Source organism: Tamandua tetradactyla, chromosome X (genome assembly GCF_023851605.1).
Source record: "Tamandua tetradactyla isolate mTamTet1 chromosome X, mTamTet1.pri, whole genome shotgun sequence".
Lineage (NCBI taxonomy): Eukaryota > Metazoa > Chordata > Mammalia > Pilosa > Myrmecophagidae > Tamandua > Tamandua tetradactyla.
Window position 1 is genome coordinate 3,487,901 of NC_135353.1, and position 24,340 is coordinate 3,512,240.

Genomic DNA, 24,340 nt, shown 5'->3' on the forward strand with positions numbered 1-24,340 from the left:
TAAAATTAAAATCATTTGATTTAGCCACATATGGCTCACAGCAAGCACCTTAGACAGGGTAGCAATACATTTCCGTGCCTTTTCTCACCGTTATAAAGACATTTACTATTTAAAAGCCAGAATGAAGCCATTAAATTGCTTTTGAGGAACAGATAGAATCCTCAGGTTGTCCTTGAAAGTGACAACTTCTAATTCAGTCAAAGACTGAAAATTGTACAAATAAACAGATTATCTTTATTAAGAATATTATTTTAAATGATAAACGGGAAAATTTATGGGTAACTCCGTTTGTATTGATTTCACACTGAAAGTCAAATCACTATTAAAGACCTTAGATATTTTATAGCCCAATCAATTATACACAAGTGACTGAATTAACTAAGTTGTTTCATGCTGTAAACGAATATGTCTTTAAGAGTTTGTATTTTAAATATTCAAAATGCATTTTTCAAACTCTTCTTAATTTTCTGTCATTAGCAATGAATGATATAAGTAAAGTGAAATTTTCACTGGGGCCTGTAAAATGTACCTGTATGATGGAAAATTTCTCTCAGTTGGAACAGTACCCACTTTTTGAAACCATACACAATAATCAAGTTATTTTGTTAATTTCGTGTGTTCTGAATGCATTGGGAAGGTTTACAGATATTATTTTGTCACCATCTTGCTACTCTGAGGTCTTTTTTTTAAAATCACATTTCTTATCAGAATCCAGTTTTTTCATTTTGTAGAGTGTTGCTATGTTTCACTCTTTGGTTTACAAAAGAAAAACTCTTGAAAACAAAATGCATTATTTCAATAATAGATTCTCGGGTATTACATTTTTTTAGGCTTGAAGCAGTATCTCAATATTAAAAACAAGATCCATTCTCTCTTTCTCTTTCTCTTTGTCTGTCTCATCTTCCACCTAATTGGTGAAAAATAAGCTAGTATTTAGATTTGAGTGTTCCATGAAGCTGCATTCTCACCTTGGGCATGGAAATTCTAATTTTGATAGAAATGAATTGTTAATGAACCTGAGAATGGAGAGAGGTTCTCTAATTACGGGAAACAAAATTAAATTTGACCTGAAGGCATTCTTTGTCATTGCTGTCTGTTTAAACTCGAGAAAGAACTTCACCCATGCACTTTGCTTTTTTGTTTTTGTTTTTGTTTTAGCTTGTTTTGCTCACCACTGTCAAAAAGAGGCATTAGGTACTATGACCTGCAGCAAGCTTCATTCTAATGAGGAGCCAGACGATTTATTTTGTAAAGATGTTGCAAACAACTTTCTTTGTGTAGGATAAGTGAGACATCAATCAAAGATGGATGTTATAATGTATTAAGAAAAATAAAACAACTAATTTTTCTTATATGAACACTATTTCATTGCATTATAGAGAATTTGGACTTAGATATGCTTACCATCTCTCTTTTCACCTACTTGTAGAAGTCTTCAAGATGAAAGAAGAAATACAAGAATGGACACTCCGCCTGTTGGACCTGCTGATGTTGGTATCACCGTGTATACAATGGGAGCCATAGATGAAAACTTGGACCTCTGTCCTGTAGTGTTGATTCTTTGGTTATTATGGTGTCATCAGCATATAAAGGTTTTAATTTCGAGAATTAACCCTTATGGGCATGGCACGTCAGTAGTGTCCCACAATTGCTGTTTTCTTGAAATTTCTTATTAGAAGCCAATAGCATTCATATTTGGAGTGGTCCTTGTAGTAGCTTACTAAAGACACTGTTCGAAGTCATTTTGCATTAAGAATGCATTACATCATGAAAGTGTTCTCTAGCACTTGTTCCTTTCTGTTCATTTTTAAACAGTTTTATTTGCACATCATACAATCCAGCCTCAGTAAATAGACACGCCTTTGCCACCATAATCTATGTGAAGACATTTCCTTTTCTTCCACGAAGAATCCTTACCCCTCCCCCATATCCCCCCTCACTTGTTGACATTTAGTTTTTGCATAATGCCTTTGTTGCATTCAGTGAAAGCATATTACAATGTTTATGTTGACTATAAACCCTAATGTGTGTTGATTGTACTTTTTCCTGTAAATCATCCATTTTCAGCACCTTGCAGGGTTGACATTCATTTGTTCTCCCTCATGCAAAAACATTTTTATATTTGTACATTTACTCACCATCAGCGTCCACTGTAGGCATTCTTAAGTTATACCATCTCAGTCTTTGTCCTCTAACTTTTCTTCTGGTTTCATATGTGTCCCCAGCCCTTGTCCCTCTAAAGCATACTCAAATTCAGCTTCATTCAGTGTACTTATATTATTGTACTACCATCAGATAGTATTGTGCTATCCATTTCTGAATTTTTACAATCCTATTGCACAATGTGTGTTTCTTCAGACCAACCCAATATCTACCCTCCTTCTATCTCCTGTGTTCTCAATTTTAACTCTCGAAGTTGACTCATTAATGTTAGTTCATATTAGTGAGGCCTAATATTTGTTCTTTTGTTTCTGGTTAATTTCACTCAGCATAATGTCCTCAAGATTCATCCGTGTTGTTACATTCTTCATGACTTCAATTTGTTTTACAGCTGCGTAACATTCCATTGTATGTATATACCACAGCTTGTTTAGCTACTTGTCCATTGATGGACAGATGGGCTGTTTCCATCTCTTGGCAGTCATAAATAATGCTGCTATAAACATTGGCATGCAAATGTCTTTTTGTGTCCTTGCCTTCAGCTCCTCTGAATATGTATCTAATAACAGGATTGTTGAATCATATGGCAATTCTATACTTAGCTTCCTGAGGAACTGCCACACTGCCTTCCAGAGGGGTTGTACCATTTTACATTCCCATCAACAGTGCTAAAGTGTGCCTCTTTCTCCACATCCTATCCAACAGTTGTCGTTTTTTGTTTTTTTGATATTGGCCATTCTAATGGGTGTGAGATGATATCTCATTGTGTTTTCAATTTGCATTTTTCTAATAGTCATTGAAGTTGAGAATTTTTCATGTGCCTTTTAGCCAGTTGTATTTCTTCTTCTGAAAAGTGTTTCTTCATGTATTTTGCCCTTTTTAATTGAGAAATCTTCACAAACACACATCCTATACATGGTGTAAAATCAGTGGCTCACAATATCATCACATAGTTGTGTATTCATCACCAGGATCTTTTTTTAGAAGATTTGCATCACTCCAGAAAAAGAAATAAAAAGAAAAAAGAAAAAACTCATACATACCATCCCCTTAGCCCCTCCCTCTCATTGACCACTGGTATTTCCATCTACCCAATTCATTTTATCTTTTGTCCTCCCATTACGTATTTATTTTTTATCTGCATTTCTTACTCATCCATACCCTGGATATAAGGAGCATCAGATACAAAGTTTTCACAATCATATACTCACATTGTAAACGTTATATCTTTATAAAATCGTTTTCAAGAATCAAGGCTACTGGAACAGGCTTAACAGTTTCAGGTACTTTCCTCCAGCCACTCCAATACACCATAAACTAAAAAGGGATATCTATATAATGCAGAAGAATAACTTCCAAGATAACTACTTGACTCTGTTTGAAATCTCTCAGCCACTGAAACAGTATTTTGTCTCATTTCTCTCTTCCCCCTTTTGATCAAGAAGGCTTTCTCAATATCTTGATGCCAGGTGCTGGCTTATCCTGGGCTTTCTGTCTTACATTGCCAGGGAAATTCACACCCCTGAGATTCATGTCCTGTGTGAGAGGGAGTCTTCCCCATTTTTTAATTGGCTTGTTTTTCTTTTTGTTGTTGGGTTGAAGAATCTATATATTCTGAATACTAAACCCTTATCTGATATGTAGTTTCCAAATATTGTCTCCCTCATTGTGTAGGCTGCCTTTTTATTTTCCTGACAAAGCTCTTTGATGGGTAAAAGTGTTTAATTTTGAGAAGATCCTATTTGTCTTTTTCTTTCTTCAATGTTTGTACTTTGGGTGTAAGGTCTAGAAAACCACCTCTTATTACAAGGTTTATAAGATATTTCTCTACATTTTCTTCAAAAGTTTTAAGGTCTTAACTCTAATGTTTAGGTTTTTGATCCATTTTGAGTTAATTTTTGTATAGGGTGTGATATATGGATCCTCTTTCATTCTTTTGCTTATGGATATCCAATTCTTCAAACCTCATTTATTGAAGAGGCTGTTGTGGCCCAGATGGGTTGGCTTGATCAATTGTCCATAGATGAATTGATCAACTGTCCATAGATCAATTATCTCATAGATCAGAGGCCCTATTTCCAAAGATTAATTGTCCATAGATGAGAAACTCTATTTCTGAATACTCCATATGATTCTATCGGTCAGTATATCTCACCCCTCCAGACTCCACCAAAACTTCCCTTGACAAGTCCTCCAGGTCCTGAGTCTCACAGTAGCTTCTCGGTCGTCACTCCACCTAATCTATTAGCAGTTTCTGACACTGTCCATCATTCCCGCCTCCTGGAGAATTTGTCTTTTCACTTGGCTCATCTTTTACCTTACTGGTCATCTCTTCTCAGTCTCCATTGCCAATTCTTCTTCTCTCCCTAGTCTCTTACCTTTGGGTAAGTCTAGTCTCTATCCACACTTACTCCTTTAGTGCACATGTATAGCAGCAAATGGCTTAAATTGTAATAGGCTGGGTTAGGGAAAGGAGCACTGGGTTTAAAGTCAATGGATTCTGTCTCTTGGTCTCCTCCTAACTTGTTGTATGACCTTCTCCTGTTTGACACTATCAAACGAGGAGGTTGTTCTAGATGCTCTCCAAGGGCCAGTCCACCACTCTGCTACTATAATAAAGGTACTTTTTCTAATAATGTTTTCAACATGAACCTATCCGAAAGACATGCAGTAGTTATTAAGCAGCGACTAGTTGGCCTTTCCTTCCCTTAAGCCTGTGGAGGACCTCTGGAAGAAAGGCCCTGTTGGTGGAGGTACAGTTCTCCCACAGCCTTCACACCTCTCCTTGAATCAGCAGATTTGGGTCTACTAATGAGGAATAGAAGATGCATAGATTGCGATCCTTGATTACCATGCATCACTTTTACCTCCACCTCTGGAAGGGCATAACTTTGATCTTTAAACATTTTCCTTACACTTGTGTTTTAGTACATCCATATGGTGCTTGTAGTCTGGGTTTTGACAACGTCTAGTATGAGGTACCCATAATCTGTTATCTTCCAGCCATATTTTTCAAGGACATGTCTGATGGCTTTGTCTTAGTTACTCCACTGATTGGAGCAGTATTAGAAATTGGGCTGTGAAATGAATAAAAGTTTTCAGCATTCTGCCCATGTGTCTTGCTGTTTGTCATCTCTTAACTCCAAAGTGAAATGCCATTTTCTGCTTCTCTTTTGGGATGTCATAGATTCAAAATGACAGGGCAGAGTCCGAGCCATATGGACTACATGAAGACATTTACGAGGTTATCATCAAGGAAGAATCTGAGTCATCTGATGAATACAGTTCCCCCAGAGAAAACGTCACTGATTTGCCGGGTACGTACATTGGGGTATTTGAATAAGGACTATCCAGAAGAAAAATAATGGCCTAGAAGATAGTTACAGTTTTTCAAATGAAAATCATGTTCTATTTATAAGAGTGTGAGATCACAAGAGTGAATTCTTTCTTAATTTTTCGTAAGTTTTTTGAGATGGTGATTTGAGAGCAGTAAAATGGATATCATCAAAGGTTCAAGTGCTTGAGAATGGCATTATTATCTCCAGTTTAATTTTAATCTTCAAAAGATTGGTGCTAGATCTCAGTCCGTAGAGGAATAGCACTTTTTTTTCATATTTATGCAGTCTATTCTGCTATGGCACAGTAGTTGCACTCCAAAAGAAACCTCTTGTTACAGACTGTACTGTGCTTCAGCAGCACATAAACTAAAATTGTAATGATACAGAAAAGATAAACATGGTGCCTGCACAAGAATGACACGCAAATTCGTGACACTTTCCATATTTTAATGGGCAACATATTCATTCAAAATTTGGACAAATCCATTTGTAATAAAGCACCACAAGATACATTTTCTGCTTTTGGTAATATCCTTTCACATAAGGTGGTTTGTGAGGAAAATGGTATCAAAGGTTATGGATTTATGCATTTTGAGACACAGGTAGCAGCCGAAAGAGTTTTTGAAAAAATAAATGAATGGGAAGCTTCAGAATGATTGCAGAGTATTTGTTGGACAATTTGGGTTTTGTAAAGAATAAGAAGCAGAACTCAGAGGTAGGGCAAAAGAGTTCACCAAGGCTTACATCAAGAATTTTTGAGAAAACATGGATGATGAGTGCCTTAAGGATCTCTTTGGACCTGCTATAAGTGTGAGAGTAATGACTCAAAATTGAAAAGTTCAAATGTTTTTGATTTGTGAATTTCAAAAGGCTTGAAGATGCACAGAAAGTTGTGGATGAGATGAATGGAAAGGAGCTCGATGGAGAATAAATTTACATTGGTCGAGCTCAGAAAAAAGTGGAATAGCAGATGGAATTTTATGCGAATTTGCACAGATGATGCAAAATAAGATCACCAGATGCCAATGTGTTAACCTTTATGTGAACAGTTTTGATGGTATTGATAATGCACATCTCTAGAAAGAGTTTTCTCCATTTGGCACAGCCACCGGTGCAAAGGTTATGATGGAGGGTTGGGTTTTGTATCTTTCTCCTCCCCAGAAGTCTCTAAAGCAGTTACTGAAATGAATGGTAGATTTATGAAAGCCATTGTATGTAACTTTAGCTCAATGCACAGAAGAGTGCCAGGCTCACTTCACTCACCAGTATGCAGAGAATGGCAAGCCTGAGAGCTGTACTCAACTCCTACCTTCCAGTTCCTCTTTCAGGTGATTTCATGGCAGCTGTCCCAAAGGCTCAGAATCACACTGCCTACTACCCACCTATCCAAATTGCTCAATTAAGACCAGGTTCTCACTGGACTGTTCAGGGTGCCTGACCTCATCCATAGCAAAAATGCCCAGTGATATGCCCAGCCACTCCTAGACAGCCATTTAATACTGCAAGACCAACTTCTTCACATGTTCCACAAGTCATGGCGACACAGCATGTTGATAATACATCAAACACAGCCTCCAGTCCACATCCTGCCACACCATTCCACAGTGTGAATACACTGTGGGAGTCCAGAATCCACACAACATCTTAATGCACAGCCATGAGTTACCACGCAGCAGCCTGATGTTCTCAAACAAGGCCAGGAACCTCTGCTTCTGCATTGGCATCTGCCCCTCCTTAAGAGTAAAAGCAGATGTTGGGTGAATGGCTATTTCCCTGTATTCAAGCCGCATGCCCTACCTTTGCTGGAAAATCACTGGCACGTTGTTGGTGGTTGATAATGCAGAACTTCCTTCATGTGCTTGAGTCTCCCAAGCCTCTCTGTTTTAAGAATGATGAAGCTGTAGCTGTACTACAAGCCCACCAGGCTAAAGAGGCTGCACAGCGAGCAGTTAACAGTGCCACTGTTTCCAGCTGTTTAAAATTGAATAGCTGAAGAAATTTATGCTTCAGCAAAGAAAAATATCTAAACATTGAAAAACTTCAATATTGGGGGGAAAAATGAAAATATAAAATAAATTTTAAATGGAAAGGAAATTTTGAACCTTATGTACCAAGCAAATGCCAGGTCTAGCAAACATAATGCTAGTCCTAGATTATTTATAGATTTCAAAATGACAAAGAAAAATGTAAAATATAAAAACAAAGTAATTTTTAAAGTCCCTGGGAATAAGAATCTTTCAACCAAATTGACAAATGTAAAGCATTCCTGTCTTTAATTTTATCATTCTTTACTGTGGAAAATAGCTCAAAACATCACTTCTGTTTCAGATAGCAGAGTTGATAACTGAGCCAGGAAACATGATTTGGATTATAAAATTCTTGATTTAAAAATAAATTCCTTCAACAGTGCAAACAAAACTGTCTTACAACAATTGCTTTAATGAGAGTCAAGAGGAGAAGGGCTAGTCTCAAACAAGTGGAATTTCTTGCATGATTTCAATATTGAAGGATATTTCACAGCCATAATTATATACTACAGATGCAAATTTTAAACATAAAGTAAATCCAGCATCATGTACACCTGATATTTGTTCAAGAGTAAACACTTTTCTCTTCTTATAATCCCCGGCATTACTGATGTTGACATAGGTTTCTCACATATTCTCAGCATTGTATTGTGATGAATAAAGCACAGCGCTCCTCCACGAAAGAAGGTCTGGGCGTTATGCGTTTTTCTCTGGCCCTGCAGGTACCCTCACTGCGAGTTCCCGATCCTACTGTGAAGAAGTACGAAGTGGTGTATGCTTAATGCAGATCATGGTCTCTAGGTGGCTGATTTTATAGATAATTTGTATTGTGAAGTTGGCATGTGTTGAAGTAAAACCTCTATTCTTTATAATGCTCTCGTTAACAGCCCTTCCATTCTTAGTGTCACTTGCAAAGCTTGGTTCCAAAAAATCTTTTGAAAGGCACTATTTAGACAGTTGATCTGGAAAGTGTCTGATAATGGAAAAGAAATCCAGTAGAACAGTTTAGCTAAAGGTATAAACACTGGAAGCATCTAGAAACCAGAATTTTCCAGAATATTTAAAAAATGATATTCCAAATTACGCTCCATGGTTGAAGAGTAATTTTCTCATGTCCATAGCACATGGTAAGGCATGAAACCCTGAGCTGCAACGAGCTAGAGGGAGGTGTTCTCGTGGTTCAGTCTGTTTGATCAAGATGTTTCTATTTTTTTAAACTTTTATTTTGAAATAATTTTGGACTTAAAGAAGAGTTGCAAAAATGGGACAGAGGAAAACATAGTACAGAAAGTTCCTGCATGGTATACCCTTCACCCAGCTTCCTCCAGGTAACATCTTACATAACCATAGTACAGTTATCAAAACTAAGAAATAAACATTTGTGCAAGACCTGTGACTAAACTGCAGACTATTCGGATTCCATCAGTTTTCCCATCAGTGTGATTTTTTTTTCTTGTCCATCCAGAATCCAACTCAGGATCCCTCATCCCAATTTAGTTGACCTGTCACCTGAGTTTCCTCCAGTCTGTCTTTCTTTGTCTTTTATGATGTTGACACTTTAGGAAAGTATATGTCAGGTACTTTTTATAGAATGTCAAAAGCCCTTGGCAACCCTTGATCACTTTTCTGTCTGTACAGGTTTGCCTTTCCCAGAGTGTCATGTAAATGGAATCATACATTATCTAGCCTTTGTGGCCTGGCTTCTTTCACTTAGCCGAATGCATTTAAAATTCATCCAAGTTGTTGCATGAGTCAATGGTTCATTCCTTTTTATTGCTGACTACTATTGCTTCTTATGAATGTACCACAGTTGTTTTTTTTTTTTTTTTTTTTTTTTTTGATCCATCACCTTTGGAAGAAGATCTGGGTTGTTTCCACTTTTTGGTGCTAATGCTTCTATAGACATTTGCATAGTGTTTTTTGTGTGAACATAGTTTTTAAGTTGGGAATGGGATTCACCTAGGAGGGGGCCTCCTGTGTTATATGTTGCGTGTGTATTTAAGTTTATTAGAAACTGCCAAACTGCTTTACAAAATGACTGCATCATTTTGCCACTTCCATGAGCAACCCATGGGAGTTCTAGTTGCTACACATCCTTGCCAGCAGTTAGTACTGTCAGATATTTTTGTCGTAATTAATGGTATCTCTTCGTGTTTTTATTTTTGCATTTCCTTAATGAAAATGATGCTGACCATTTTATCGTGTCCTTTTAAAAATATCTGTATATCTTCTTTGGAGAAATGTCTGTTCAGATCTGCTCATTTTTAAAATTAGATACTTTGTTTTTAAATTCTTGAGTTTTGAAGATGCTTTATATATCTGAAATGCAAATTCTTTATCAGTTATATGCTTCGCTGATATTTTCTCCCACTCAGTAGCTTGTCTTTTCATTCTCTTAACAGTGCCCTTCAGAGAGCACAAGTTTTTTGTGTGAAAAAAAATCCATCCAGTTTATCAAAAAATTTTCTTTTATGATCGTGTTTTGTGTGTTGTATCTAAAAATTATTTGTGAAATCCCAATTCATGTAGCTTTTCTTCCAGAAATTTTAAAGTTTTATGTTTTCTATTTAGGTCTATGATCCATCTTGAGCTAATTTTTGTATAGGATGCATATGGATGTCCAATTGTATATAATAGCACAACTTCTTGGGAAGACCACAGTATTTCAGTTGAATTGCTTTTTACCTTCATCAGAAGTTATGTTTTCAAGCATATGGAATATAGTTATAATAATTGTTTTAATATCCTTCTTTACTAATTTTAACACCTGTGTCAGTTCTGGGTCTGTTTTATTTGATTAATTAGTCTCCTATTTTTCATCCAGTTTTAATGCCTCCTGTCATGCCTGGGTGATCTTTAATTGGATGCCTCGTATTGTGAATTTTACTTTATTCAATGCTGGATGTTTTATCCTTCTAAATAGTCTTTCTCTTTCTTCTGGAATACAGTTAAGTTACTTGGCAACAGGTTGATCTTTTCATATCTTGCTTTTAAGATGTGTTATGCAGGAGCAGAGCAGCATTCCCCATAGGGCTAACAATTCCTCAGTACTGAGGCACGACCCTCCTGGGTAGTCTACCCAGTGCCCTAGGACATATGAGGGCTTCTAGTCTGACTGGTGGGACCAGCACTATTCTTGACCCTGCGTGAGCACCTAGTCCTTTCTCCTCTGATTCTTCCAGGTGGTTCTTTCTTCTGGCCTTGGGGAGGGGCTGTTCTTCACACACATGTACCAGTCATTACTCAACTGGATGCTCAAGTATGACTTCCCACAGGTGTCTTGCATTTTCTCTCTGTGCTACTCTCTCTTTTCTTGTACTTTATCTTGCCAACTGTAGCCACTTCGGTGCTTCTAGACTCTCAGCTTCATCTTCTCGATTCAGGGATCTTTCTTAGTTCCCCTTCCCTTCCCCAAGTCCTGGAAACTCTTTGAGCTGTTAACTGGCAATCATAAGGATCACTTTGTTTGTTTCCTATATTTCTGGGATGATTTTCTTTCATTCTCTGATGTCTGAGCTCTTGAAAACCATTGTTTCACATATTTTAGCTGGTTTTTATTCTTTGGGTGTTTCAAGTGGGAGAGTAAATTTGGTGTCTGATTCCCTACCTTACTGAAAGAACAAACTCCAAAAGCTTGCAGTTGTGGTGACCATCTAACACAAGCATGAACTTGATTAGAGTTTATCCCCATCATAGACATCTAGGCAAGTGTAGCTGTCTTGGAAAGGTCTCCATACTCACTGGTTTCTGCTGTGATGGGAAGAAAAATGCATTCAAGCTCTAGAATCACCAAGGCACTTCTGAGGAGTCAAAGCAGCTGTGGCATCTTGCTGTAGGAGTCACAGAGCCCTTTCATTTACCGTCCAACCAGATCTTAGCAGTCTTTGGTAGCAAACCAATAGGTAAGAATTAAGACAGCCTTGTTAGGCATGGGATGCAAAAATACAGAATCCTTTTATTAATATATTGTGCCTGTGGCATCAACGACAGGGCCAGGTATGTATAAAGATGAAAATCAGATATAGACATGGGTCTAATGATAAGGCAGGCATCCAGTTAAGATGCTCAAGGACCAACCTCCGACTCCAGTAATCGTTGGACATGGGATTAGGTTGATTGAATTGTTGAGAGATAATGGATGGCATTATCTTAATTATGTTTGCCACCATGCTTTCCCGGGCTATTGAAGAAGGGTCCTTGTTGCAACCTCTCTCCAAACGGTCCATATAATCCTGAAGCGCCACATTCTGGGGAGCCTAATTGTTCAGTGGTGATTTATGACAAGGTCGAATTTAGTTTTATCAGCAGGATGGTACCTGATTTCCAGAAGCAGATCCAAAAGAATTTTACAGTGAAAAGGCACAAACAGCTTGCTGCCAACTTGGGGTAAATGGGTTCAGGCCCCAGCTCATGCTGGGGTGGAAAGAGGGATTGTGAAACACTCCCTCCCTTTTCTTCATTTTCAAATGTTGACAGATTTTAATAATCTGAATAACTCTTGGTACCTGGAACGTCTCAGTTTTGCAAAGGAGGAAAACTGGAATCTCCTGTTTTTATGATTTATAGAATAAAATAAGCAGATGGAAACTGGTATAATCTCTTTGATCATGTTATGCTTGTAATTTTTTGGCCATTAATTCTACTGTTCTTTCCTCCTCAGTCACATTGTGTCTAGAGTGCTATGAAGCCACACTTCAGATGGGCTGGCTGGGGCAGCAGGCCCCCCATCTCTCCGGTGTGACAGCAAGCACCTGCGTTCAGGTACCTCTGAGAGTCTTGCTCTGCATGTTTGCCTATACCTCTAACCCGCAAAGACCCTGACTGTCTACTCTTTTTTCTTTTCTTTTTTTTTTTTTTTACGCTGTTGCAGAGTATCTTCCAGTCACCAGCTACCGAGTAAGCTGGGAGTGGAATGGGCCTCTCTGCTAGTCTTGCTTTCCCTCCCATTCCCGAAGCTGGTAGAATACTAGCCATTCTCCAGACGCTATCCTGGGAGGCTCTGACTGTTTACTCTTGTGCCCAGTTACACTTTACAGGAATCGTGATCTTTAATTTTTAAACTGTGCTTCCATCTCTTTCTTCCTGGATTATCAAATACAGCTGAGCCCAGCCGGTCCTGGCAGAGAAGCAGGCTGGATGTTCTGTAAGACCAAATCCTTCCTCTCATCTTAATTTGAAATATCGCAGAACACTTTGCACTTGAGAGGAAGTTTGAGCCGAGTGGGATGCTTAACTACCAAGAAAAGGCAGTCTTCCTTAAGAGCCCTGGTTCTCATTGCCACCTCCAGGGAAGACAGCTTTCCTCTCCACCTACCTGCCCACCCTCACCCCCAGCTAGGTGTCCTCAGTGGCATTTTTATTAGGCTTTAAGCATGCATTTCGGAATGTTACACATGTTCAGCCTTCAAACAACACTGTGTATGAGCCAAAACCAAATCAAACCAGTTGGATTAACTACTCTGTAGCTCCTCTACCCCCATTATTTGTGTACGTGATCACAGATTTGGACGACCTTCTTTTGTTTTAGACAGGATTATTAAAATCAGGACTGGCAGCCAAGATAATGAGGTTATGGTCTGTTCTGTAGAATGCTGTGCATTAGTCACTGAGCCTGATAGGAGTCACTCCTATTCCGAATAGCAAAGGTGTCCTAATCTAATGACAGCACTGAGCGCGAGAAGACAATTGTTTGAGTTGGGCCCCAGCAGTGTGACTTTGGCAATTAATACACCTGAGCCTCAGTTTGTCCATCTTGAAATGGTCTGCTTGCCATGGAGGGATTTTTTTAACTCCTGGGAACATTCTTTGAATTTTTTAAAAGAAAACATCTGTGGAAACCCATCTTGTCCTTTTCTTATGCCAGAAATTTGTGGCTAATCTTTCACTGTTGGCAGGTTTCTCTTCTCCTTGGAATTAATTTATAATTGAACCTTAATATAGCTTGTGTTTAAAAGGGCCAATGTAACTAGCAATGAATGTGTGTGATCCAGCTGTGCATGAGAGAGCTTATTAGGCTCGATTTTGAACTACACATGTGTTTTTAATCCACTGACAACTGCCCCATGACCGCCTGTCACCATGTATCTGTAGGTCTCTTTCTCTAAGAAAGCAGGCGTTCATTAGACAAGAAGAATTCCTCTCCACATGGGGCTTGCATTGTCCTCTCTATTCGGGCCAAGCCAAAGCATTGCTTTGCCTCCCAGCACTCTCCCTACTTTGATCAACCTGTGCATTTGTTCATGCTGTTTCTTCTACCAGGGACAGCGTTCTCTCAACCACTGTCTCCGCATGGTCAAGTGTATCAGTTTTCTAAGCCCGAACACAAACAACCCCTTTCACAAAGTTTTTTCAGACCCCCTCAAGCACGAGTGCTGTCCTCCTTCTCTCAGCTTTCCTGGTGTGTTGTCCCCTGTGGTTACGGCGTGCAGCGGGGACAGTGGTTCATAATGCAGCCGGAAGAACAAATGGAAGGATGAGCTTCCAGAAATGTTGGGCAGTTACTTGTAGTTTGCAAAAACTTCTTTCTGGTCTTGATACCCACCCCCACCCCGAATTTAACACAGATTTCTTCAAACATTGATGCTACACATGAGTGAAATCTCATAATCTACTGTTAGGAAATAGTAAGTAACTAACCAAGACTGTGAACGGGGCCAAGAAGGGCATGACTCACTGGTGCACAGTGCTTTGTGATCTGGGCTAATTCCTAATCTTTCTTTCAAGGAAAAAAATCAGACTAAATGATCCCATGCACAATTTTCTGATCTGGAATTCCTGGATTCTCAAAAAGTCTTCTCTTTTTTTTTCCCCCCAAACTTTCTAATACGCATGAACTCAGGATTGGAGCGCTGCTTTTTGCATGCTCCATCTCTCAAAGTTTTGAAGAAAAATACCCAGTGTGGTAGGATTGGGGAAACTGGGTCCCGAAAGATGAACCCTGTGCAATTTCTTCACACAGCCATCTCTACCCTCATCATCACTTGCATCCTACATCGAGTACCGTGAGCTGAAACTCATGCAGAAGTTTGAGGAGCAGCTGGAAGAGAGGACTCAGGTGCTGCGGGATGGCATAAGAAGCCAGCAGGAGGCACTGGAGGCGATCAAGGAACAGCTTCAGACAGTGCACAACTCTCAGTTTCAGGTCAGAGCCCCTCAGAAGTGGTGGAAGGGGGAAGAGGTGGTCAGTAAGGCCTGTCACTCACAGGCTGGTGTGGGACATTTGGGGTGATCTGCTGCGGGGACTGATGGCTCTGCCCCTTTCCCCTTGGCTACAGGACCCAGGATGGCCCCAACCAGGCCTGGGAAGTGGTAGAGGTAGCTCATATAAAATCAAGGCTTCCCGTGGGCTTGCCTCCATCCGTTAAGGAGAGGTGTGGACCCCAAATGTGGCCTTTGATACTGTGTCCTTCCAAATACAGCCCAGCGTATCTCTGCACATGAACGATTCCCAGCCCCAGGCTTCTGGAACAGTGCCCCAAAACCAAGTCTCTAAGCAGGTGCACAGCGTTCACCCAGAACTCAAGGAAGATGAACATTTCTGTCACTCATGTGCACCCCACTCTTTGAGATTCCATGGGGAGCCTTGCGTTGCCTCCGTCCAGGTAAGGAAAGCCCTATTCTAACTGCGGAGCTGAATGGGGATTTCATTTTCATGAGGATTTGGACTCATGTGGTTCTAAGGGGGCAGTGGTAGTCCACTTGACTGTGATTCATTTGCCCAAGATAGTAAATAATTCTGGTCTAACTTGACCCAAGCACCAGGCAACAGTGTGACTGCAGGTAGTTGCGTCCAGCCCAACGAGACTGCTGCCTGGTGCTTGGTGGGTGTGGAGTGGGAGTGTGAAATACATTGAGGGGTGGCTCTTGCCCTGAGGTACATCACTGCTACCCTTTCGATGCAGGCGCAGCAGCTGCAGGAGCAGCAGCAGCAGCAGCAGCTGCAGGAGCAGCAGCAGCAGCAGCAGCTGCAGGAGCAGCAGCAGCAGCTGCAGGAGCAGGAGCAGCAGCAGCAGCAGCAGCAGCAACAGCCACAGCAGGTCATCCTGATGGGAAGCCAGCCGCTGCAGATATGCCTGTCCACCCACAACAACCTCTCGGTGCCCTACTTCGGCAACCAAGTTCAGTTTGTGGAGACCCAGCCCATGTTTCTTCCTGTCCAGGTGGTAGCTGGCATAGAGGCTGAGCTCCCCAGAGAGGGGCATCATAGGTAAGCTGTGCCTGAAATGGTGACAGAGGCCAGGTCGGTGCTTTCCCCTTGTAGCAGCACTCCCGGCCTGGGACCATGGGTACGGTGTCATGGGGCACCGGCAACCTCCTCATCAGAAACGATTACTCTCATTTATCTTTCCCTGTGGCCACTGGCCACCCTGCTTCTGGCACACAGTCCACTGCTAAGCATCCAGAGTTGGGACTGAGGTGGCCCCAGCTGGGGAATTAGCATGCAAACCTGGAGGCACCCAAGCCCAGTCTCACAGCCCAGGGGATCTGTTGCGAGGTCGTGCGTGTCTGCAGCTGAAACCTGGGCTCCTGGTTACTTTCTTAGCATCCCCAGGACGAAGCAAAAGAGTCTCCTTAGCCTTGACAATGAGTGTGAGGGCAGGGGCAGGCAGAACGGTTTCTGGCTTGCCATTTGGTACCCAAGCAGGCCAAGAGCACATCAGCACATGATGAGATCATGAACACATTTTCTGCTCAGTAATGAAGTCATCAGTCCCAAATGCAAGAAAGAGAAGTTTCTGGACAGAAATGAAGGGATTGCCTAGCATGTACTTGGTGCCCAATAGAATACTTTTGAATGAATGAACAATTGAATGCCGCCTCTCTGAGGCCACCAAAAGCTCTCTGGATTTTCTTCTGGGCCTTACTTTAGATTCACTGACCCTGATGGGAAGGGTGGGTTAGTGCTGTGTTTCTCACCTAGAGGAGGTTGTTGAATGTGCATCTCCCTAGGTCCCCCTTCAGGAAATCTTTATCACAGAGCTCCCGGATTAGGGTAATGGAGAGGGAGCACTGGATTTGGATGAAGAAATCTGGCTTGCAGTCTCCGCTCCATCTCTAATTTGCTTAGTGACATTGGCAAGTCATTGGCATTTTGGGGTGGGCGAAGTGGCTTGCACAAGGCCACAGAGGTCACAGTTGTGTCACCATCGGGACTGACCGAGTAATGCAAGCAAAACCACTTGAGGCAGGTCACTGTGATTTCTCTCAGCTTCTCCATCGCTTAACGTTGGTACGTTTAAGTCTTCTTTGGGCCGAAGGGAGAGGGTAAACAAGTGACTACTGATCCAGTCACCCAAATCCATTATGCCTGAGGCACGGACTGAGGTGGGGCCCATGTAAGCGAGAGCGCATCTGAGCTGGCAGGGTCTGTTATTTCTCTCACAGTTTTCTTCCTGAGGAGCCGCAGTCTATGGCTTGTCACCCCATCTCTGAGCCAATTCCTTCCGCAAGCCTCATTCAGTCTTGCCTGCAGTCCGGCTCAAGCCTCCCGGTGCTGGAGAGTCCAGAGGATTACATCCAGCTTTGGCAGCAGCCTCCAGACCCGCAGCAGTATGTCTACATCGAAGTGGATCCTTGCCCTGCCCATGAAGAGGAAGACCCCGTCCCTGTGGGCTGGTGCCAGGTAGGTCACAGGTTACTCTCACGTTCAGTAGAATGTGCTTGGTGTCCATTCAGAGGGTGCAAGGATGCCCCGTATTTGGCAGGGCATAGCCCCACCTCGGAGACTGGCTGAAATGCCCTATTTCGGGGCACTGCCCTGTCAGGACCACAGACACTCAATGTGACCGACTGACGTCACCTAGGGTGTTTTTCATTAGGGCTTTATAAATCTTACTAAGGCTGGTGGCTATTAAAAAAAAAACTTCTAAGCTTAGGCAGAGTGAAGGGATTTGGATATTTTAAATGGGTGAAGATGTGATTATTTTCACACACACACACACACACACACACACATACACAGATCAACTGGGGCCACCAGTGCTGCCAGGGAGTGGCCCTAGAGAAAGGCTTGGTAACCGAATTGCAAGGTCATTGGGCACTCTGGTCTCGTCGCGTAGGCTGCCCACTTCTGCCTGGCAGAGCCGAGCACACTGCTTTCTAGCAGTCCAGCACCCCTGCCCCGCCAGTCTATCCCAGTTCCCTGCCCTGGCTCTTCTCCTCAGGTCCTTGACCAACCTTGGTTTTCTGCCCGCAGCCTAGCTCCGCTCCCGCTGCTCCCTCAGCCTTCTCCCCGACAGCCAACCTTGAGCTCTACTTGTTGAACTCCTACACCACCTTTAAAACCCAGCCCAAGGAGTCCTTTCTTATCGTACAGAAAATGCCCTGCAGCCTAGTCTTCATAGCACCATCTTTGGGTTCCAAGCACGGGAGGGACTGAGTCTAGGCAGAGTGAAAGTGATGTCAAAGGGTAGGGATCTTGGCTGGCTGTGTTGGCAGAGAAGCTGGGCCGGTTAGGGCAGGGCCGGACCCGGACGGAACACGGGAGCCTTAAGTTTTAAGACCACTTCGGCCAGGCCTGCTTGGCAGGAGCAGGCTCCCAAGATGCTGGCTGGCCATGGGTGAGCGCCACCCTCTACCAGCACCTAGCAGGCAGCTTGCTGGCTTGAAGCGAAGGGATCCTCCCAGGGCAGCAAAACATGTCCAGGATCTGGGGGCAAAGACCTCGCCCTTGTCTCCCATTTTCCCTACAGATACAGCCTCCCAACGTGGTGGCCCAGGAAGGTGCAGATCCACAAGCCCCTGCTGTGGAGCCTCCGGATGAGATGGGGATCTTCCTGCCTGCAGAGCAGCCCGACATGGAGGCACAGCAGCCCCCTTCTCGTGCACAGCCATAAAAGGCATTGGGGAGCAGCTGGCAGCAGCCGCCTGGGCTGCAGAATTCCAGTTGCGGGGGGAGGGGGGAGGGGGAAGGGGGAAGCATAACTTTTCTTCTAGACCTGTTGTCTTTGTAAATGTTTCTTGCAAATAGCCCGGTTTGGGAAGTCATGTGTAACTGCTGTACTCTGCCTGCCACAGGCGGGGGGAAGCTGCAGAGCGTCTGCAGAAGTTGGGTCGTCCTTTCTGCCAAAACGAAGTGCTCTGAGTGGTTAGAATCTGGTAAGAAGCTCCTCCGCTTCTGCCACAAGAGTTCTGAGACACAGCCCTTGGTGACCCAGCCTTGACTACTCCACAGTCTTGCTGGGGAAGCCCAGAAGGAATAGAATTCCTTCTGTGGAAACCTGAGAGCAGGTCAGCAGTGGCATTTCAGAGTTGGAACATTGCTCTATAGTTTTACTGTTGAATAAAAAATGGTTCTAATTGCAACTCACACCGAATTGATGCCTGACTGTGGGACCCTAGAAGTGGTGCTTTACTCACCAGAAAACAGGCCTCTTAGGGCTGACTTGCTCCACTACTGTCCACACTGTAGCTCCATGACACACCTGCCCAGTCCAGGGGCTGTGTTGGTGGCACTAAGGCCTGCTGGCCCCTGCCTTGATGCTGAGGGTTGAGAAAGTTCATGCCTCGCACATTGCCTCAGAGGTGAGCCTGGGCACCCACAGTGTCCAGTGGCAAGTTCAGAGGGAAGGGGGCTGAGCACAGCGGGAGAAAGCATGCTACCTGGAGAATGCCCAGCTTCTCCTGTGGGGTGAGGGCAGAGGGGCAGCCCCAAGGACCACCCGTTCGAGGGCTATAGGAGTTCTGGAGTACAGAGACCCCAAAACCCTGGGTCCAGTGCCCCCGGTTAGTTCCTCTGGCTGCACATTGCTTTTGTGTATCACTAACTGCAAACCATGCTGAGCTCATTCTCAGCTGCTGCTTACAAAGTCCCAGGAAAATCCTTGCCTTGAGGGGTCTGTGGTATGATTTGAAGACCCCTTCTGGCTTGCTCCTGGTCGAGACCTTAGACTTGGCAGTCAGTTTGCACAAACCCCTATTCTCCCCGCCCCAGAGGGGTTCCTGATTATTCTAGCCAGGTAGAGAGCCGCCAGCACAAGGGAGAGGGTGGTTTGAGCTCTGTAAGTTGTGAGAGGAGCTGCGGAGCCTGTGCCAGCCTCTCCAGGGCATGAGAGAAGTCTACACATGACCTGGGTCAAGAAGACCGGCCATGGACAAGCTCTGGGCCCCAGCTCAATCCAGAAATGCCTGTGGCTGCTCCTGGTGTGTGTGCTCAACACTCCGAGGGCTGGGGAATGGGGTGGGGCTGGGGGACTTTGTAGACCATACCACATTGGAGAAATATTTCTGCAGTTTTGCCAGAGAAATCTTCAAAAGGACGCTGCAGCTGACACTACCCAGAACAGAGATTTTCTGTCCCTCACCCTTTACCCAGGTCTCACATGTTACACACATACACTACACAACTCATACCAGCTCAGTTCAGTATGGGGGAGAGAGCTGAGGGAGATAGTCTCTTCCTCCAGTAGCCAAAGGTCTGGCAGTCTCCCAGGTCAGGAGGATCCAGTATGCAGCAGGCCTGGCCCCCAGACCCCCCCAGCACTCCAGCCCTAGCTGTCTGGCTCTCCTCAGTGCCAGCATCCATCCTGGGCAGCCCCCTGCCCTGAGCAAAGTGGGTACTGCCCAGAAGAAAGGACCAGAGGGGCCCAGAGCCTTGGGTAGATCCGGGAGCCTCCAGCAGGCTAGAGATTCCAAGTGGGCCTCACCTGCCCATCTACTCTCGTGCACTTTTCTGCCTGGCTGAAGCAGTCAAGTGACTCAGTGTTGGGTTTGGATTCATTTATCCCTCCAGCAGGGTTTGGGGCTTCCCCTTGGCTTTGATTGGCTTCACCTGTATGGGAAAGAAGAATGTGGCAGATGTGCCCCAAGTGCCAAATTGGGAAGAGCTTCCAGGCCCAGGGGGTGGCATGACCCACATAGAGTAGGACCTGGCTACACAGTGTCCCACACCCAGACTCCCAGCTGCATATTCATTTGTTTTTGATGGCATCAAAAATTAATGTGTGTGCCTATTTTCCAATGCATTTTATACTCAAGAAGGAGGATTGTTATTATGACTCCCAGCCCCGGTCTACGTTCTTCCTGGACCCCATTAGAAAGTTCTCATGTGCCTGTTGGTGCTCTGGGAGGGAGAAAGACTGGGCTGAGGGGAATGGGGGGAAGGAGAGTGCGGTTCCTCCCAGACCTGGGACTGGCCAAGACCTCAAGAAGCACCACCCCTGACTCTCAAAACCTATCCCACCAACCTCCATGAAAACTGTGGTTTTCCAGCTAGGACTTGAGTAAATATCCCCTATGGGCTATTAAACAATTGGGATGTTTTTTCTGTTTTGATGGGTGTTTCGGTTTGTTAATGCTTCCAGAATGCAATATACCAGAAATGGAATGGCTTTTATAAAAGAGATTTATTGTTACAAGTTTACAGTTCTAAGGCCATAAAAATGTCCAAACTAAGGCATCCAGGAAAAGAAACCTTGACTCAAGGAAGGCTGATGTCTGTCACCTAGGAAGGCATGTGACTGGTGCCTGCTGGTCCTTGTTCCCAGTCCCATTGCTTCCAGCTTCTGATGCCAGTGGTTTCCTCTTTAAGTATCTGTGGGTCTTCGTTTAGCTCCTCTGGGATGCAATTCTGGGTTCTGGCTTGCTTACCATTTCATGGGAAGGCACATTGCGATGTCTGCTGGGCTCTCCATCTCCAAATGTCCATGCCTAGGTGTCTTCTCTTTCTGGTGGCACTCCAGTCATCTCCAAATGTGTGCATCTCTGTTGGCTCTGAAGCACCTGTTCTCCAAGTGTCTGTGTTAATTCTGAGATCTTTCCCTTTCTGTGATCTCTTGTATAGACTCCGGTAAACTAAACAAGTCCCACCTTGAATGGATGGTCACAACCCCATCTAATCAGAAGGCCACATGCACAGTTGGGCATGTCACATCACCATGGAAACAATCTAGTCAAACTTTCCACCCTAAACAATAGGTCTTCCCCCACATGATTGAATTAGGAAAGAAGCCATGGCCATTCTGGGGTACATAACAATTTCAAACCAACACATTCCACTCTCTGAACCTCAAAAAGACATGTTCTTTCCATATACAAGATACATTCATTCCATCACAATATTACAAAAGCCTTAAAATACTTCAGTAACAATACAAATGCAATACCAACTGAAAACCAGTACAAAATATCATCAGTTAGTTACAGTCATGGTCTTTCTTAAGGCAAAATTATCTTCTGGCTATGGTCTTGTGGAATTCAAAATAAGTTATCTGCTGCCAATATACAAAGGAGGACCAGTCATAGAATACATGTTCCCATTTCCATAGAGAGAAATTGGAAGGAACGCAGGGGTCACTGGGCCCGAACAGTTCCAGAAACCTACATGGCAAACTCCATCAGATTTCAAAATCTGAGAGTCATTTATCATCCTCGAGGCTTTAGAAAGTGTCAGTCCCACCCTTTCCAAGGGCTTACACAGTGGCCCTGCTCTCTGCAAACGTTGGGGTCAAGGTTGCAACACTGGAGATCGTTGGGAGGACAATCTTTTACTTGGTTTCATCTTCTCCAAGCATCAGGACAGCACCCGATCTCTCTGCCATCTCTGGGGCACATGCTCAACCCTCTCAGAACCTGGGTGATTGCCAGACTCCCCAGTCCTCTGAAGCAGTATCCTTCTCCCTTCATACTCACTGAGCTGTTGGTTTTGACACAAACCCAGGGCTTGACTGTCCCCATCCATTTGTCACTATCCCATATCTCTGCCACGCCCCTCCATCTCTGCATTTCCAACCTTTCCCAGAGCCTCCCTACTGAGCTCCAGCAGACAGAGATTGTGGCAGATCCCAGAGGCCCCATAGCACCATACTTCCCCTCTGCAAATGTGCAAAGAAACATCTTTTTTAACCTAGATACTTAGCAGTGACCTGGAAAATGCTTCCCAAAAGAAACTCATCTGTTTGTGAGAATTCAAGCCAATGAGGCCCTAGGGTCTTTTGGGAGAACTGCCCTGGGAGAGGCCAGGCCATCTCTGGGCCCCAGATGTAGCCCCTTTCCCTAGCCACCCCTCTCTGGGCCCTAGGAAAGCAAGCCCTCTTCCTCTGCTCATCTAACGTCACAGGGGTGGAGGGCTCTGGATAGACATCAGCCCCGCACATGGCTTGGCGCCTTTCCTGATGATGGCTCTGATTCAGCTCTGCAGAGGCTCCCTTGAGGCAAGAATTTACGGGAATTGTCCATCACAGCCCACTGCCAAGATACCTGAACATCCTAGAGCCAAGGATGTTTCCAGCCTAGAGGAAGGCCTTGACCCTGAAGGTCCAAAGGTAATTAACCACCTGGTCCCTCGTTGATAAAACAAACCCCACCGCCCTGCAGAATCAAATTCTATCACATGCATAAAGGCAAAGGTCAGCGGACAGGACAGGCAGATTGCAGCATTTAGAAGAGCACCTTCAAGTGTTTGGGTAACATAAATGAGTTCCAGCAAAGGCAGCATGTGGGAAAGGGAGGTGAGAGAAGTGCTGGCAAGGCATAAGGCACCTGAAGATCACCCCCTAGCAATCAGAGGGAAGTGAGCTTCGTCTCTCTTGGTGAGGGCCAGGCTCACGGGAAGCTTCCTTTCCAGAACCTTGGAGAGTGTGGTCTGCTAGGAAAGGCAGCCCATGCAAAGGGGTGCCTGTGGCCAGCAGGGAGCCCCTCACTTGCCTGCATGCGCTGCCCCACTAGCCTCCACCTGGGATATGGTGCAGGGGAAGTGAAGGGGAGACACTACCCATTCGTTGTGAAACCTCTGCTGACTCCCGGGAACAGAGGGGAGAAGATAAAATGCCTGTTGAGAGTGGAGGCTGGTACCTAGAGCTCTTCTGTATCAAGGAACCAATGAATAAGTGAGTAGAGAAATGCCAGGCTGTCTCCCTACCTCCCTGACCCTGCGCCCCACTCCCACCCCCACTCCACTGCCCACCTGGAAAGTTACCTATGACTCCTGGACTTCAGGACCCCACCTGCCCTCTCCCCTGGCCTCCAAATGCATACTGGCCATCTCCCTGTGGGTGTCCCTCTGAGGGAAGGGCACCTGCATCTTCCCTGTCTCTTAAGCTAAATACCTGCCCTACCTCTTCCCTCTCCCCAGCCTCACCCTGGCAGGGAGAGTGTGAATGAATGAGTGAGCAGATGAATGAACAGACAATGGAGGGTCAACATTGTCTTGGGTTCCCAGGCCCAGCCTGGAGGCATCAGGGAACATCTGTTGCTCAACGGGTTTTCTCCACCAGAATCTTCCTAGGAAACAGTGTCCAGGCTCCAGGCACTTTGGTCCAGGAGCCCTCTGGAGGACCCTTTATTTGTTCCATCCTGTGCTCTGGTCCCACATCCAGTCTATGCAGTGCTCCTGCCATGAGTAATCACAGAAAACAGCCTCTGAGTGTTGGCAGGCACCCGAGGATATGGGAAGCTGGTATCAAGCAGCCCATCTAAACTTCCTTGCTGACCCTGGGGCCTTTATCCACAGTTTCCAGCACATGGCTGTAGGTTCAAAGTGGACGTTCTTCTGTCCCTGTCTCCCTCACCAGCCAGATGATGGCACCTACAGCAAGGTCCAGCTCCAGAGGTGGGTCACTCACCTCTAAGTGCTAGGGAAGCCCAGAGCAGGCAGATGGCCACTGGAACTTGGGTTGCAGAGCCCCCGCACTTTAGGCAGGGGGTGGCCAGACTCATTTCTTGTCATCTCTTGCCCCCTGGAGCTTGCTTGCTGCATTGCATCTTTCTAGGGTCCTCCAGGTAATATTTCCTGAGCACCTACTCTGTGCCAGGCCCTACACCAGATGCTTCCTATTCTCAGGAGCTCAGTCCAGCCCTCAGCCATCTCCCTCTCTCTAC

General features: G+C 44.3%; 1 protein-coding gene, 2 non-coding genes and 1 pseudogene across 6 annotated transcripts in view; 3 read left to right on the top strand and 1 right to left on the bottom strand.

The window, feature by feature from the left end:
* The window catches only part of PASD1 (PAS domain containing repressor 1), a 140,514-nt gene extending 122,102 nt beyond the window's left edge, over window positions 1–18,412 (top strand). For all 4 annotated transcript variants that reach the window (XM_077146658.1, XM_077146657.1, XM_077146660.1 and 1 more), the window contains exons 10-17: window positions 1,430–1,490; window positions 5,348–5,477; window positions 12,186–12,286; window positions 14,484–14,666; window positions 14,944–15,126; window positions 15,427–15,731; window positions 16,910–17,147; window positions 18,217–18,412. In XM_077146658.1, the coding sequence (XP_077002773.1) occupies window positions 1,430–1,490; window positions 5,348–5,477; window positions 12,186–12,286; window positions 14,484–14,666; window positions 14,944–15,126; window positions 15,427–15,731; window positions 16,910–17,147; window positions 18,217–18,360 (1,345 nt within the window). In that variant the 3' untranslated portion in view covers window positions 18,361–18,412. The remainder of the gene's footprint in view (window positions 1–1,429; window positions 1,491–5,347; window positions 5,478–12,185; window positions 12,287–14,483; window positions 14,667–14,943; window positions 15,127–15,426; window positions 15,732–16,909; window positions 17,148–18,216) is intronic.
* On the top strand, window positions 5,845–5,947 carry LOC143672281 (U6 spliceosomal RNA). Its single transcript, XR_013169750.1, has one exon. It is a non-coding gene; the product is annotated as a U6 spliceosomal RNA (small nuclear RNA).
* On the top strand, window positions 5,948–6,936 carry LOC143670891 (polyadenylate-binding protein 1 pseudogene; annotated as a pseudogene).
* On the bottom strand, window positions 12,385–12,524 carry LOC143672361 (small nucleolar RNA SNORA7). The gene has a single exon (XR_013169815.1). It is a non-coding gene; the product is annotated as a small nucleolar RNA SNORA7 (small nucleolar RNA).
* Window positions 18,413–24,340: the final 5,928 nt, after the last annotated feature.